The sequence below is a fragment of the Sinocyclocheilus grahami genome, unplaced genomic scaffold (assembly GCF_001515645.1).
Source record: "Sinocyclocheilus grahami isolate Dianchi unplaced genomic scaffold, SAMN03320097.WGS_v1.1 scaffold1039.1, whole genome shotgun sequence".
NCBI lineage: Eukaryota > Metazoa > Chordata > Actinopteri > Cypriniformes > Cyprinidae > Sinocyclocheilus > Sinocyclocheilus grahami.
Genome location: NW_015506218.1, coordinates 310619 through 324594, shown reverse-complemented (window position 1 = coordinate 324594; position 13976 = coordinate 310619). Strand labels below are relative to the sequence as shown.

The window sequence follows — 13976 nt, the reverse complement described above, 5'->3', positions numbered from 1 at the left end:
TTAGAGGCAACCACTGCATTTTAATCACGATCCAAACAAAGACGCTGCATACATGCAACATGAGCAGTTTTTAAACTAAATTAGATTGTATAATTTCGAAATTTGAAGCAAAAACAGGATGGTTTGACTTCAGTTTTGTGAAACTATGCATAAAAAATATCTGCATGAAACCGAAACAGCAGACGAGCTGAACGAGACGCAGATTCAGTCTCTGCCAGCAGGTGGCGCTTAAAGCATTTCCTGGTTTCCGCTGTAAACAAAGCAGCGCTGCACTTATGAACTTTAATATGCATTATACAGAGGCAAGCTGAAAAGAAAAAATACCATCTAAACTTTTCTAAAGACAGTACGTTCCCCTCAGACATACATTCATATAAACTCCTACCTGTAATTGAATCGCGATTTGTTTAGCATCTCAACCGATTTGAATCGATTTTCAAACCGGAATGTTAATCGTTACATCCCTAATCAAAACCGAAACCAAGCCGTTCACAAAGAACACATATTTCACGCATTTTCTAGAGGGACATCTATCAGCGTTGCATTCGCATCTCACACAAGAGAGCCGCATGTTTAGAAAGCCATGTAAAATTAATGCAAGTTTAACTTTGAAAAAACATATCTTCAGACTTTATGGCGGGGGGTTTTCCCCATCCCACTGCAACTCGTGTTTTTAAATGAAAATGTACTCTGTGTGATTGGCTTTCCGCCCTTTGTATTAAACTATGCATACATACATGAAGCTGTTTTGTTTATAGTTGTTTAAGCAACTTAATTATAATTGGTTTATAAACATTATTTTAAACATTATGCACTTTTTTCCGCAGATAGTCGTGTTATCTTATGCTTTGAATGATGCGCCCTCTTGTGGCCCCAGGAGAGAAGCCAAAAGCGTTTCTTCACCCTAACTGAAATTATGCATTTTAAATTCGAATATAATTCGAATTTTGATCATATTTAAGTACAAAAATTCGAATTTAGTTTTTCAGCTATTTTGAGAGCCTTAATATACAAAACTGTGTTCAATATATATTAGGATTGATTGAGATCACATTCTGACTGTGAAAGGAAAAGCTATTAATTTTTGTTTAACTTTATTGGTAAAACTTTGTATTGTACTATTAGCCTGAATCCCTGATATCCTCTAGTTCAACGGCTATGCAGGCAGTCTGTTCTCCAGCGGGCCGTATGAGAAAGACGATGAGGAGGCCGACGCCATTTATGCCGCACTGGATAAGCGCATGGATGAGAGACGCAAAGAAAGAAGGTGAGCATGAACTTGGCTCTCTCATCTGCACTTGTTTGTTGTTATGTAGTGTCTCTTTGTTTATTTCCTTGATGTATCCGCAGGGAGCTGCGAGAGAAAGAGGAGATCGAGAAATATCGTATGGAGCGGCCCAAAATTCAGCAGCAGTTCTCAGACCTGAAGGTTTGTGTGACAATTGTTCTGCTGAATTATGATTTGTTCGTCAAAATGTTTCCATAGCTACTTTGTCCTACAAATAATATTTGGAATTTTAGTTTGAACTGTGACAGAATTTTAATATTACTAAATAATAATGGTAAAAATCAACATTTGGGGTTTATAATTTGTTTACTCTCTTACGGGGTCCGTAAGATTTCTTATTCAGCAAAGCCGCATTCAATTGATCAATAGTGACAGTAAAGACATGTATAATGTTACAGAATATTTCTATTTCAAATAAATGCTTTTCTTTCAAACTTTTCATTCTTCAAGGAATCCTGAAGAAAACACAATTTCCACAAAAAATTTCAACATTGATGATAATAAGAAATGTTTCTTGAGCAGCAAATCAGCATATTAAAATAATTTCTGAAGGATCATGTGACATTGTAGACTGGAGTAATGATGCTGAATATTCAGCTTTGATCACAGGAATAAATTACATTTTTAAATAAATTCTAATAGAAAACAGTTCTTTTAAATTGTAATAATATTTGTGTTTACTGTATTTTTGATCAAATACTTGTAGCCTTGGTGAGCAGAAGATACTTCTTTAAAAAACACTTTCAAAACACACCAACCCCAAACTTTTGAGCGGTAGTGTCATGTCAACAATAACCCTGTTGTTGCATTATTTCTGCCTTCCAGAGGAAGCTGGCTGAGGTCACAGAGGATGAATGGTTGAGTATTCCTGAGGTTGGTGATGCCAGGAACAAACGTCAGAGGAATCCCCGCCATGAGAAGCTCACACCTGTGCCAGACAGCTTCTTTGCTAAACACCTCCAGACTGGAGAAAACCACACCTCTGTTGACCCACTGCAGGGGGTGAGTAACATTCTGTCACCTTTCACATGCGCATCATCGTCTTTAAAGGGGTCCTATTATGCTTTTTCACTTTTTGAATTTTAGTCAGTGTGTATGTTTGGGCATAAAAAAGATCTTCAAACTTACAAAACTTACAAATCTCAAAGTCCACTCCAAAGGGAGATATTTCATTTTAAGGAGCTTCCCCTGGAGCTTACGCCATCGGCAACCAGTCTTATTGCAAGCAACTCGTCTTTGTTCTGGACTTGCACAAACTGCGTTGCAATGCAATCGGTTTCCAAAATGTCATTTATGTGAAAATAGGAAGTCTGTAAACGCCCGTTAACACAGGCCAAAGATGCTGAAGACGGACACACAGAGAAAAATACTGTAGCAGGCAGATCACTCACTGTTCATGATGTACAGACTATTGGAAGAAAATCCTCAATATTGATTTGGGTGTTTATATGACTGTGTTTCTGGGGGGAACTGACTGTCTTCAGAAAAGTTTAGATGGTATTTTCTTTTAATCTCGTCTCTGTATAATTCATATTAAAGCAGTGTTTCAGTGCAGATGCTTTGTTTACTGCGATAACCAACAGGGTTCGTACAGTCATGAAAAACCTGGAAAAGTCATGGAATTTTAAAACACCAATTTCCAGGCCTGGAAAAGTTTTGGAAAAATAATTAAACCCAGAAAGTTTTGGAAAAGTCATTGAAATCTATTTCACCGTCATGGAAATGTATTGGTAAAAATGTGTAGGAACCCTGACCAAGGAAACGCTGTATCTGCTGTTCCATGAGCGCCTCCTGCTGTCAGAGAGAGAATCTGCGTCTCATTCAGAGCTTCTGTTTGCTTCGTTCAGGCATGTAGTATAATTTCACAAAGCTAGTCAGAACATTCTGTTTTTGCTTCAAATTGGGTTATTATTAAATCAAATTATGTATATGAAATTATATAACTAAATGATATGAAATTATATGTATATGAATTATATAACTACAATTAAATAACTGTAATTACAGTTTTTGGTTAAATAAAGATGTCAGTCTTTATTTTTCTTCTGTTTAGGAAACAAATCAAAGAAAAATAAACAAATTCTACTGTTCCTAATATTCTGTATGTTGATCAAAAATAAAATATATTGTGTTCAGCAGAAAAAAAGTTTTTTTTTTTTTTACCCAGTCATTTAAAAATAACAAATTTTAGAGATGTAACGACAATACCGTGATACCGTGATAGTTTTGCTTAAGGTTATCAAACCATCAAAATCTCATACCGGCCCATGCCTACACTGGACTATGGTATAAATAAATTCAACTGTATAACAGTTTCACTGCAATTCATGTTATAATGTTAGAATTAAATAACAATAAAAATAATGCATATGCACTTATCTGTACATAGTAAATGCAGTTATTTTTAAGCGGTTGTTGACATCCTATCTAAAATGTGATTTAGCCAAAAAAAAAAAGCAACAACAATAACGTTACCACTCTAATTTGTCTAATATTAGAGTGTGTGCAAAGGTTGTGCGCGATCCTCTTGTTCAATATTCTCTGGGTCTGAATCTGGCTCAAATTGATATGGCAATATTGACCCCATCCTTAACTAAACCAGAGCAGACGGAACTTGCTGCTTCAGCAAGGGGCGGGGCAGTACCGAAACACCGTCTAAGCTGTTCGCCAATCACAACTCACTGGGACAGCTAAACAATCACATCACATTTCGTTTTTCGGAAGGTGGGCCTTCATCAAACCCGGAACTAATCGAGCCGTTTGTGCCAGGATGGGGAGAAAGGTATTGTAATAATGTAAATTATGTAAAAAATTATGCGTTTTTCGAACCACCAAGCATGAGTGCATGTTCTAGTACACCCCCAAAACAAATTCAAGACATTGTGACATTGTAAAATAGGACCCCTTTAAGAAAAATATGAATATAATCAGAGCACAACGCATTGCTTTGCTGGATCCAGTGCACCAGTGCACTTCATTGCAAAATATGCAACAATGCAATTTCTAATTGAGCTGTTTCCTTTTTCAGCAATTTAGTGGGCTAGCGACATCCTTTCCAGGGGGCTTGAACACACCCTACCCAGGAGGCATGACGCCTGAAGCTGGAGAGCTGGACATGAGGAAGATCGGACAGGCCAGGAACACTCTGATGGACATGAGGCTCAGTCAGGTGACGCACCATATAGCATTTAATTGCAAACTGAATTATTTTGAAGAAAGCCAGAAGTTTTTACAGAGTATTTGTTGGTGTCTCCAGGTGTCTGACTCTGTGAGTGGACAGACAGTTGTTGATCCTAAAGGCTATCTCACTGATCTCAATTCCATGATCCCCACACATGGAGGAGACATCAGGTACTGAGTGTTTTAGCCTCATGAGCTTTATATCTGGGCTGTAACCGAAACCCTGCGGATATTCTATTTCCCCTGGAGCATTCATCATGGTAATTACTTGCTGGCGTTTTGCGGCAAGCTTTGCGTGCGCTTTAACATGGAACTCTTCCAGCACTCGTTTATTTATCATTTAAATAAATGATAATATTCAGTGATGTGAAATGTGGAGTAAGGTCTGGTGCAGTTGCAGCTTGTACTTATTACTAAAACAAGAACGCAAACGAGTAGCATTAATAGTCATTCATTTTAGTTAACATATGCTATGATAATTTTCTTATTGTAAAATAATGGAACATTTAGGTCATGAATATTGTCTCAAACGTCATGGAAATGTATTGGTAAAAATGTGTAGGAACCCTGACCAAGGAAACGCTGTATCTGCTGTTCCATGAGCGCCTCCTGCTGTCAGAGAGAGAATCTGCGTCTCATTCAGAGCTTCTGTTTGCTTCGTTCAGGCATGTAGTATAATTTCACAAAGCTAGTCAGAACATTCTGTTTTTGCTTCAAATTGGGTTATTATTAAATCAAATTATGTATATGAAATTATATAACTAAATGATATGAAATTATATGTATATGAATTATATAACTACAATTAAATAACTGTAATTACAGTTTTTGGTTAAATAAAGATGTCAGTCTTTATTTTTCTTCTGTTTAGGAAACAAATCAAAGAAAAATAAACAAATTCTACTGTTCCTAATATTCTGTATGTTGATCAAAAATAAAATATATTGTGTTCAGCAGAAAAAAAGTTTTTTTTTTTTTTAACCCAGTCATTTAAAAATAACACATTTTAGAGATGTAATGACAATACCGTGATACCGTGATAGTTTTGCTTAAGGTTATCAAACCATCAAAATCTCATACCGGCCCATGCCTACACTGGACTATGGTATAAATAAATTCAACTGTATAACAGTTTCACTGCAATTCATGTTATAATGTTAGAATTAAATAACAATAAAAATAATGCATATGCACTTATCTGTACATAGTAAATGCAGTTATTTTTAAGCGGTTGTTGACATCCTATCTAAAATGTGATTTAGCCAAAAAAAAAAAGCAACAACAATAACGTTACCACTCTAATTTGTCTAATATTAGAGTGTGTGCAAAGGTTGTGCGCGATCCTCTTGTTCAATATTCTCTGGGTCTGAATCTGGCTCAAATTGATATGGCAATATTGACCCCATCCTTAACTAAACCAGAGCAGACGGAACTTGCTGCTTCAGCAAGGGGCGGGGCAGTACCGAAACACCGTCTAAGCTGTTCGCCAATCACAACTCACTGGGACAGCTAAACAATCACATCACATTTCGTTTTTCGGAAGGTGGGCCTTCATCAAACCCGGAACTAATCGAGCCGTTTGTGCCAGGATGGGGAGAAAGGTATTGTAATAATGTAAATTATGTAAAAAATTATGCGTTTTTCGAACCACCAAGCATGAGTGCATGTTCTAGTACACCCCCAAAACAAATTCAAGACATTGTAAAAGAGCATAATAGGACCCCTTTAAGAAAAATATGAATATAATCAGAGCACAACGCATTGCTTTGCTGGATCCAGTGCACTTGAAGATTTCATTGCAAAATATGCAACAATGCAATTTCTAATTGAGCTGTTTCCTTTTTCAGCAATTTAGTGGGCTAGCGACATCCTTTCCAGGGGGCTTGAACACACCCTACCCAGGAGGCATGACGCCTGAAGCTGGAGAGCTGGACATGAGGAAGATCGGACAGGCCAGGAACACTCTGATGGACATGAGGCTCAGTCAGGTGACGCACCATATAGCATTTAATTGCAAACTGAATTATTTTGAAGAAAGCCAGAAGTTTTTACAGAGTATTTGTTGGTGTCTCCAGGTGTCTGACTCTGTGAGTGGACAGACAGTTGTTGATCCTAAAGGCTATCTCACTGATCTCAATTCCATGATCCCCACACATGGAGGAGACATCAGGTACTGAGTGTTTTAGCCTCATGAGCTTTATATCTGGGCTGTTTGTGTTGCATTTTCTAATGTCATTCTATGTGTGCAGTGATATTAAGAAGGCCCGTCTCCTCTTAAAGTCAGTGAGAGAAACAAACCCTCATCACCCGCCCGCCTGGATCGCTTCTGCTCGTCTGGAAGAGGTGACCGGGAAGCTGCAGGTGGCCAGAAACCTGATCATGAAAGGCACCGAGATGTGTCCCAAGGTGAGGCACAAAAAGAGGGAGGAAATGGTCTTGTGTGACTAAATTAAGGTCCCTATATATTTAAGGCAAAGTTTTTTTTTTTTTCATTCTTCACTTAGGGGTAAAAAGAAGTTTGAAATATCTTAGCAGAGGTACACTGTTAGTGAGCATCCCTACACACACTGAGTGCAGCGTTTAGATGAATATGTAAATATGTGTTGTGTGCTTTCCTCTCAGTAACAAAATAAGCACAGAACAAAAATAACAGCAGTTAAGAAAACATCTGATGTGGACATGTTTGCACTAGCTCTGCAATGCAGCACTTTTCTAGCAAGCTGCTTTACAGTATTAAACATGGAAAAAAATAACAGTGTCATTGTCGCTTTCAATTAGATTTACAACTTCAGTTTCTACTATAAAGCAGCACGTCAGTGTGTTCATGCTTTTACTCGCGTCTGACCTTGATGGACTGAACAGAAGAAATGAACCAGAGAAGATGTACATGTCAAAGAAGGCGGAGCCCCAGAGCCACACCTACCTATTACATCATCATCATCACAGACCAATGGGAGTTCGAAGGTGTTTACCAGCCAGAGCAAAATTTTCTAGAAAGTTCACTTTGGCCTGAAATGGATCCTGAGCAAACTTAGTTTTTGCCTGATTATGTTTGAAACGACATCACACCAGGTCTTTCTTGCATTTCGCTCAAAGTAGGTGCAAGAAACCTTGACCTTGAACTTTATAAATAGGACTCTGATAATAAAATGTTTTAAATGTCCCATATAGAGATGTTTCACCCAAAAAGGACCGACTGACTTCTGTGGAGCGTATTTAATTTGAAGATGTCTTGAAGAGAGCAAACTGTTTAACAGTTGACTTCTATTTTGACAAAAACAGACATTTCTCGTCTTTGTTTCATAGGGGATAGAAAGTCATACAGGTTTGGAGTGACATAAGGGTGTGAAAATGATGACAGAATTTAAAGTTTTGGTTGAACTGTCCATTTATTGTGAAAAGGAATAGCTCGACTCTCTGTCCAGTAGGGGGCAGCGTGTATGAAACATTGAAGTTTTACAGCTTTAGGAATGTTGCCAGTGTTGACAGGTTGCCATAGCAATACATTTATGACCTGCAAAATCCCACTTGGAAAATATTGTTCAAGAACAATATAAAAATGTCATGGTCAGTGAATTGAGCCTGGTTTATGTCAGCTGTGCCTGTCTACTAGTGCTGTCTTTGGACTGGAAATGAAAACACAGCTAGCGGTAACGGTGTCAGGCTCTTTTGTTCTCAGTGTGTGCACAGCTTCATTAAGTGTTGGGAAATTTCTGCAGGCTCCTTAATCAAAGTTCAGCAGAAGAACGGTGAAACACTGGCTGTGTCTCAAAGCTAGTGAGCTGCCCACTTAGACCGAATGTGTGGGCATGATCGGTACATTCAGTCATCAAACACGCCTGTGATGAACAAAAATGTGGTCTTGGCAGGTGATTCTATAAATCATTTAGCATTCATTTTTAATAATTCACCAGCCAATTGTCAATCATTCCTTTTATACATGTGAACTATTGAGCTGGGCTCCACACTAAAATACATGAGAAAGCAAAAATGGTTTACCATAACTTCATAGCAGTCAGCCAGGCCTCATTTGCAAGCTGTAATGTCTGATTCATGGAAAAATGAAACGGTTCTTTTTGAGTTGATCAAAAGATTCACCAAACAGCCTCATTGACTGGTGATTTAGTGCTTCGTATACTTTAGGTTTGTGAGACTTGAAATGATAGCCTATTAAAATAAATGAATGAATAAGAACGGTGAAACACTGGCTGTGTCTCAAAGCTAGTGAGCTGCCCACTTAGACCGAATGTGTGGGCGTGATCAGTACATTCAGTCATCAAACACGCCTGTGATGAACAAAAATGTGGTCTTGGCAGGTGATTCTATTAATCATTTAGCATTCTTTTTTTTAATAATTCACCAGCCAATTGTCAATCATTCCTTTTATACATGTGAACTATTGAGCTGGGCTCCACACTAAAATACATGAGAAAGCAAAAATGGTTTACCATAACTTCATAGCAGTCAGCCAGGCCTCATTTGCAAGCTGTAATGTCTGATTCATGGAAAAATGAAACGGTTCTTTTTGAGTTGATCAAAAGATTCACCAAACAGCCTCATTGACTGGTGATTTAGTGCTTCGTATACTTTAGGTTTGTGAGACTTGAAATGATAGCCTATTAAAATAAATGAATGAATTATTTATTTAATTTGGTAGCAATTTTATTATGTTATTGGACATTGTTTATCATATAAGGTCCAAAATATGAGATTTTCCAAACAGGCAGAAATATTCCATATATACAGTGGGTACGGAAAGTATTCAGACCCCCTTAAATTTTTCACTCTTTATTATATTGCAGCCATTTGCTAAAATCATTTAAGTTAATTTTTTTTCTTCATTAATGTACACACAGCACCCCATATTGACAGAAAAACACAGCATTGTTGACATTTTTGCAGATTTATTAAAAAAGAAAAACTGAAATATCACATGGTCCTAAGTATTCAGACCCTTTGCTCAGTTTTTAGTAGAAGCACCCTTTTGATCTAATACAGCGAATTATTTATTTATTTTGGTAGCAATTTTATGTTATTGGACATTGTTGATCATATAAGGTCCAAAACATGAGATTTTCCAAACCGGCAGAAATATTCTATATATATATATATATATATATTCTCTCTCTCTCTCTCTCTCTCTCTCTCTCTCTCTCTCTCTCTCTCTCTCTCTCTCTCTCTCTCTCTCTCTCTCTCTCTCTCTCTCTCTCTCTCTCTCTCTCTCTCTCTCTCTCTCTCTCTCTCTCTCTCTCTCTCTCTCTCTCTCTCTCTCTCTCTCTCTCTCTCTCTCTCTCTCTCTCTCTCTCTCTCTCTCTCTCTCTCTCTCTCTCTCTCTCTCTCTCTCTCTCTCTCTCTCTCTCTCTCTCTCTCTCTCTCTCTCTCTCTCTCTCTCTCTCTCTCTCTCTCTCTCTCTCTCTCTCTCTCTCTCTCTCTCTCTCTCTCTCTCTCTCTCTCTCTCTCTCTCTCTCTCTCTCTCTCTCTCTCTCTCTCTCTCTCTCTCTCTCTCTCTCTCTCTCTCTCTCTCTCTCTCTCTCTCTCTCTCTCTCTCTCTCTCTCTCTCTCTCTCTCTCTCTCTCTCTCTCTCTCTCTCTCTCTCTCTCTCTCTCTCTCTCTCTCTCTCTCTCTCTCTCTCTCTCTCTCTCTCTCTCTCTCTCTCTCTCTCTCTCTCTCTCTCTCTCTCTCTCTCTCTCTCTCTCTCTCTCTCTCTCTCTCTCTCTCTCTCTCTCTCTCTCTCTCTCTCTCTCTCTCTCTCTCTCTCTCTCTCTCTCTCTCTCTCTCTCTCTCTCTCTCTCTCTCTCTCTCTCTCTCTCTCTCTCTCTCTCTCTCTCTCTCTCTCTCTCTCTCTCTCTCTCTCTCTCTCTCTCTCTCTCTCTCTCTCTCTCTCTCTCTCTCTCTCTCTCTCTCTCTCTCTCTCTCTCTCTCTCTCTCTCTCTCTCTCTCTCTCTCTCTCTCTCTCTCTCTCTCTCTCTCTCTCTCTCTCTCTCTCTCTCTCTCTCTCTCTCTCTCTCTCTCTCTCTCTCTCTCTCTCTCTCTCTCTCTCTCTCTCTCTCTCTCTCTCTCTCTCTCTCTCTCTCTCTCTCTCTCTCTCTCTCTCTCTCTCTCTCTCTCTCTCTCTCTCTCTCTCTCTCTCTCTCTCTCTCTCTCTCTCTCTCTCTCTCTCTCTCTCTCTCTCTCTCTCTCTCTCTCTCTCTCTCTCTCTCTCTCTCTCTCTCTCTCTCTCTCTCTCTCTCTCTCTCTCTCTCTCTCTCTCTCTCTCTCTCTCTCTCTCTCTCTCTCTCTCTCTCTCTCTCTCTCTCTCTCTCTCTCTCTCTCTCTCTCTCTCTCTCTCTCTCTCTCTCTCTCTCTCTCTCTCTCTCTCTCTCTCTCTCTCTCTCTCTCTCTCTCTCTCTCTCTCTCTCTCTCTCTCTCTCTCTCTCTCTCTCTCTCTCTCTCTCTCTCTCTCTCTCTCTCTCTCTCTCTCTCTCTCTCTCTCTCTCTCTCTCTCTCTCTCTCTCTCTCTCTCTCTCTCTCTCTCTCTCTCTCTCTCTCTCTCTCTCTCTCTCTCTCTCTCTCTCTCTCTCTCTCTCTCTCTCTCTCTCTCTCTCTCTCTCTCTCTCTCTCTCTCTCTCTCTCTCTCTCTCTCTCTCTCTCTCTCTCTCTCTCTCTCTCTCTCTCTCTCTCTCTCTCTCTCTCTCTCTCTCTCTCTCTCTCTCTCTCTCTCTCTCTCTCTCTCTCTCTCTCTCTCTCTCTCTCTCTCTCTCTCTCTCTCTCTCTCTCTCTCTCTCTCTCTCTCTCTCTCTCTCTCTCTCTCTCTCTCTCTCTCTCTCTCTCTCTCTCTCTCTCTCTCTCTCTCTCTATATATATATATATATACACACTGAATATATATACTGAATATTTCTGCCTGTTTGGAAAATCTCTTGTTTTGGATTATTGGATATATGTATATATATAAACTTTAACATATAAGAAAATATTTTTTATAACTTCTTTATTAATCGATTCTGAAACTAAATTCATTTTTTGGCTTCCTTGTCTTTGGTTTTCTAAAGCCCTGCTGAAGATGATATCTGTTCTGAGTAATTTTGTCTTATTAAGATGGTGTTTGTATTGTCTTCATAGAGTGAGCGGGTGTGTGTGTGTGATCTGTAATGTGTGTTGTCTGTCCAGAGTGAGGATGTTTGGCTAGAAGCCGCTCGGCTGCAGCCTGGAGACACGGCGAAGGCAGTAGTTGCCCAGGCGGTGCGTCACCTCCCTCAGTCTGTGCGCATCTATATCAGCGCCGCGGAGCTAGAGACGGACATCAGGGCCAAGAAACGAGTGCTCAGGAAAGGTCAGTGACTCTCTGTCTGTCTCTCTTCCTCCAGTCCTCTTTAGGTTTCTCTTTCCACTGTCACCTGATTTTTTCTGCCTGCATACCTGTGTGACAGAGACGGATGAATTGTTAGTTATGTATGAATACTCTATCAGTCTCAGCTTGTTAAAACGTCCTGAATCTCTTCCTTAAAATAATGTATCTCTTTAAAGAGGCTGCTGGTTCTACTTCATCGATGTCTCTAGTACCTTGATTAGCTTGCTAACTCTAAAAAGTAATGTGGTGTTTGTGAAGTAATCAGTTTGTTGGTAAAAATCTGGTGCACTGTCATTTTAGTACCAGTTTATTATTCATGACATGATTTACATTCAGTGGTTTTTGCGTTTTCTGGAGAAAGTTTGAGTGCATTCAAGATCTCAGTGTTGTTTCTATTAAAATGGAGGAGTGAATGTATATCTGAAGGGGACTGAGTTTGTATGGCATTTTCTTTTTATCTTACTGCCATATGATGCCTAATAGTAGAGTTGCAAAGAGATACAAAGCGCTGCTTTGTGTGCAGGAGTAACTGTGGTAAACCGCTGTATTTCTGCTTGTTCATAAGTGCCACCTACTGTCAGAGTGAATTAGCGTTTTCATTAAGCCCGTCTGCAGTTTTTGTTCAGACCAATTATACATATGCATAATTATTTATTAGGCTGAAATTTAATAATAATAATAAAACGGTTTTGGTGAAATATTTATATATATATATATATACACAGTGGGGAAAAAAAGTATTTAGTCAGCCACCAATTGTGCAAGTTCTCCCACTTAAAAAGATGAGAGAGGCCTGTAATTTTCATCATAGGTATACCTCAACTATGAGAGACAAAATGAGAAAAAAAATCCAGAAAATCACATTGTAGATTCATTTTTTGGCTTCCTTGTCTTTGGTTTTCTAAAGCCCTGCTGAAGATGTTATCTGTTCTGAGTAATTTTGTCTTATTAAGATGGTGTTTGTATTGTCTTCATAGAGTGAGCGGGTGTGTGTGTGTATGTGATCTGTACTGTGTGTTGTCTGTCCAGAGTGAGGATGTTTGGCTAGAAGCCGCCCGGCTACAGCCTGGAGACACGGCGAAGGCAGTAGTTGCCCAGGCGGTGCGTCACCTCCCTCAGTCTGTGCGCATCTATATCAGCGCCGCGGAGCTAGAGACGGACATCAGGGCCAAGAAACGAGTGCTCAGGAAAGGTCAGTGACTCTCTGTCTGTCTCTCTTCCTCCAGTCCTCTTTAGGTTTCTCTTTCCACTGTCACCTGATTTTTTCTGCCTGCATACCTGTGTGACAGAGACAGATGAATTGTTAGTTATGTATGAATACTCTATCAGTCTCGGCTTGTTAAAACATCCTGAATCTCCTCCTTATAATAATGTATCTCTTTAAAGAGGCTGCTGGTTCTACTTCATCGATGTCTCTACCTTGATTAGCTTGTTAACTCTAAAAAGTAATGTGGTGTTTGTGAAGTAATCAGTTTGTTGGTAAAAATCTGGTGCACTGTCATTTTTAATACCAGTTTATTATTCATGACATGATTTGCATAAAGTGGTTTTTGTGTTTTCTGGAGAAAGTTTGAGTGCATTCAAGATCTCAGTGTTGTTTCTTTTGAAATGGAGGAGTGAATGCATATCTGAAGGGGACTGAGTTTTTATGGCATTTTCTTTTCATCTTACTGCCATATGATGCCTAATAGTAGAGTTTATAAGAGCAGCGCTGCTTTGTGTGCAGGAGTAACTGTGGTAAACCGCTGTATTTCTGCTTGTTCATAAGCGCCACCTACTGTCAGAGTGAATTAGCGTTTTCGTTAAGCCCGTCTGCAGTTTTTGTTCAGACCAATTATACATATCATGCATACTCATTTATTAGGCTGGAATTTGAGGTTTATCATTTTATACAACAAATGTTTTTGTAAAAACATTTATAATTTGAACTCTAACATTAAAAAAATTGTAGATTTTACAGTTCAGCATGTTACTCTAGACTTCGGTGTTGTTTTAAATCAGCATTGCTTTTTGGGTTTCACTGTGTAAACATGCACTAGGTTGGACGTCTTTCATTACTATTCATTATTTTCATTTTATCTTTAATAAGCGCACCTGTCATTTTTATTATTTCTATTTCTTAGGGGGAGGAGGAGGAGGGGGGGGTGGGGATAAAACGGTTTTGGTGAAATATTAATA

At 39.1% G+C, this 13976-nt stretch overlaps 1 protein-coding gene across 2 annotated transcripts in view; it reads left to right on the top strand.

Annotated features, from left to right (window-relative positions):
- Positions 1 to 13976, top strand: part of LOC107566001 (pre-mRNA-processing factor 6) — a 25798-nt gene that overhangs the window by 2693 nt on the left and 9129 nt on the right. The window contains exons 3-9 of one of the 2 annotated variants that reach the window (XM_016251348.1): positions 1149 to 1267; positions 1351 to 1429; positions 2114 to 2290; positions 4317 to 4457; positions 4545 to 4639; positions 6718 to 6874; positions 12828 to 12990. In XM_016251348.1, coding sequence (XP_016106834.1) covers positions 1149 to 1267; positions 1351 to 1429; positions 2114 to 2290; positions 4317 to 4457; positions 4545 to 4639; positions 6718 to 6874; positions 12828 to 12990 — 931 coding nt within the window. Of the gene's footprint in view, positions 1 to 1148; positions 1268 to 1350; positions 1430 to 2113; positions 2291 to 4316; positions 4458 to 4544; positions 4640 to 6717; positions 6875 to 11617; positions 11781 to 12827; positions 12991 to 13976 lie in introns of both variants that reach the window. The other variant, XM_016251349.1, reaches the window with a different exon arrangement.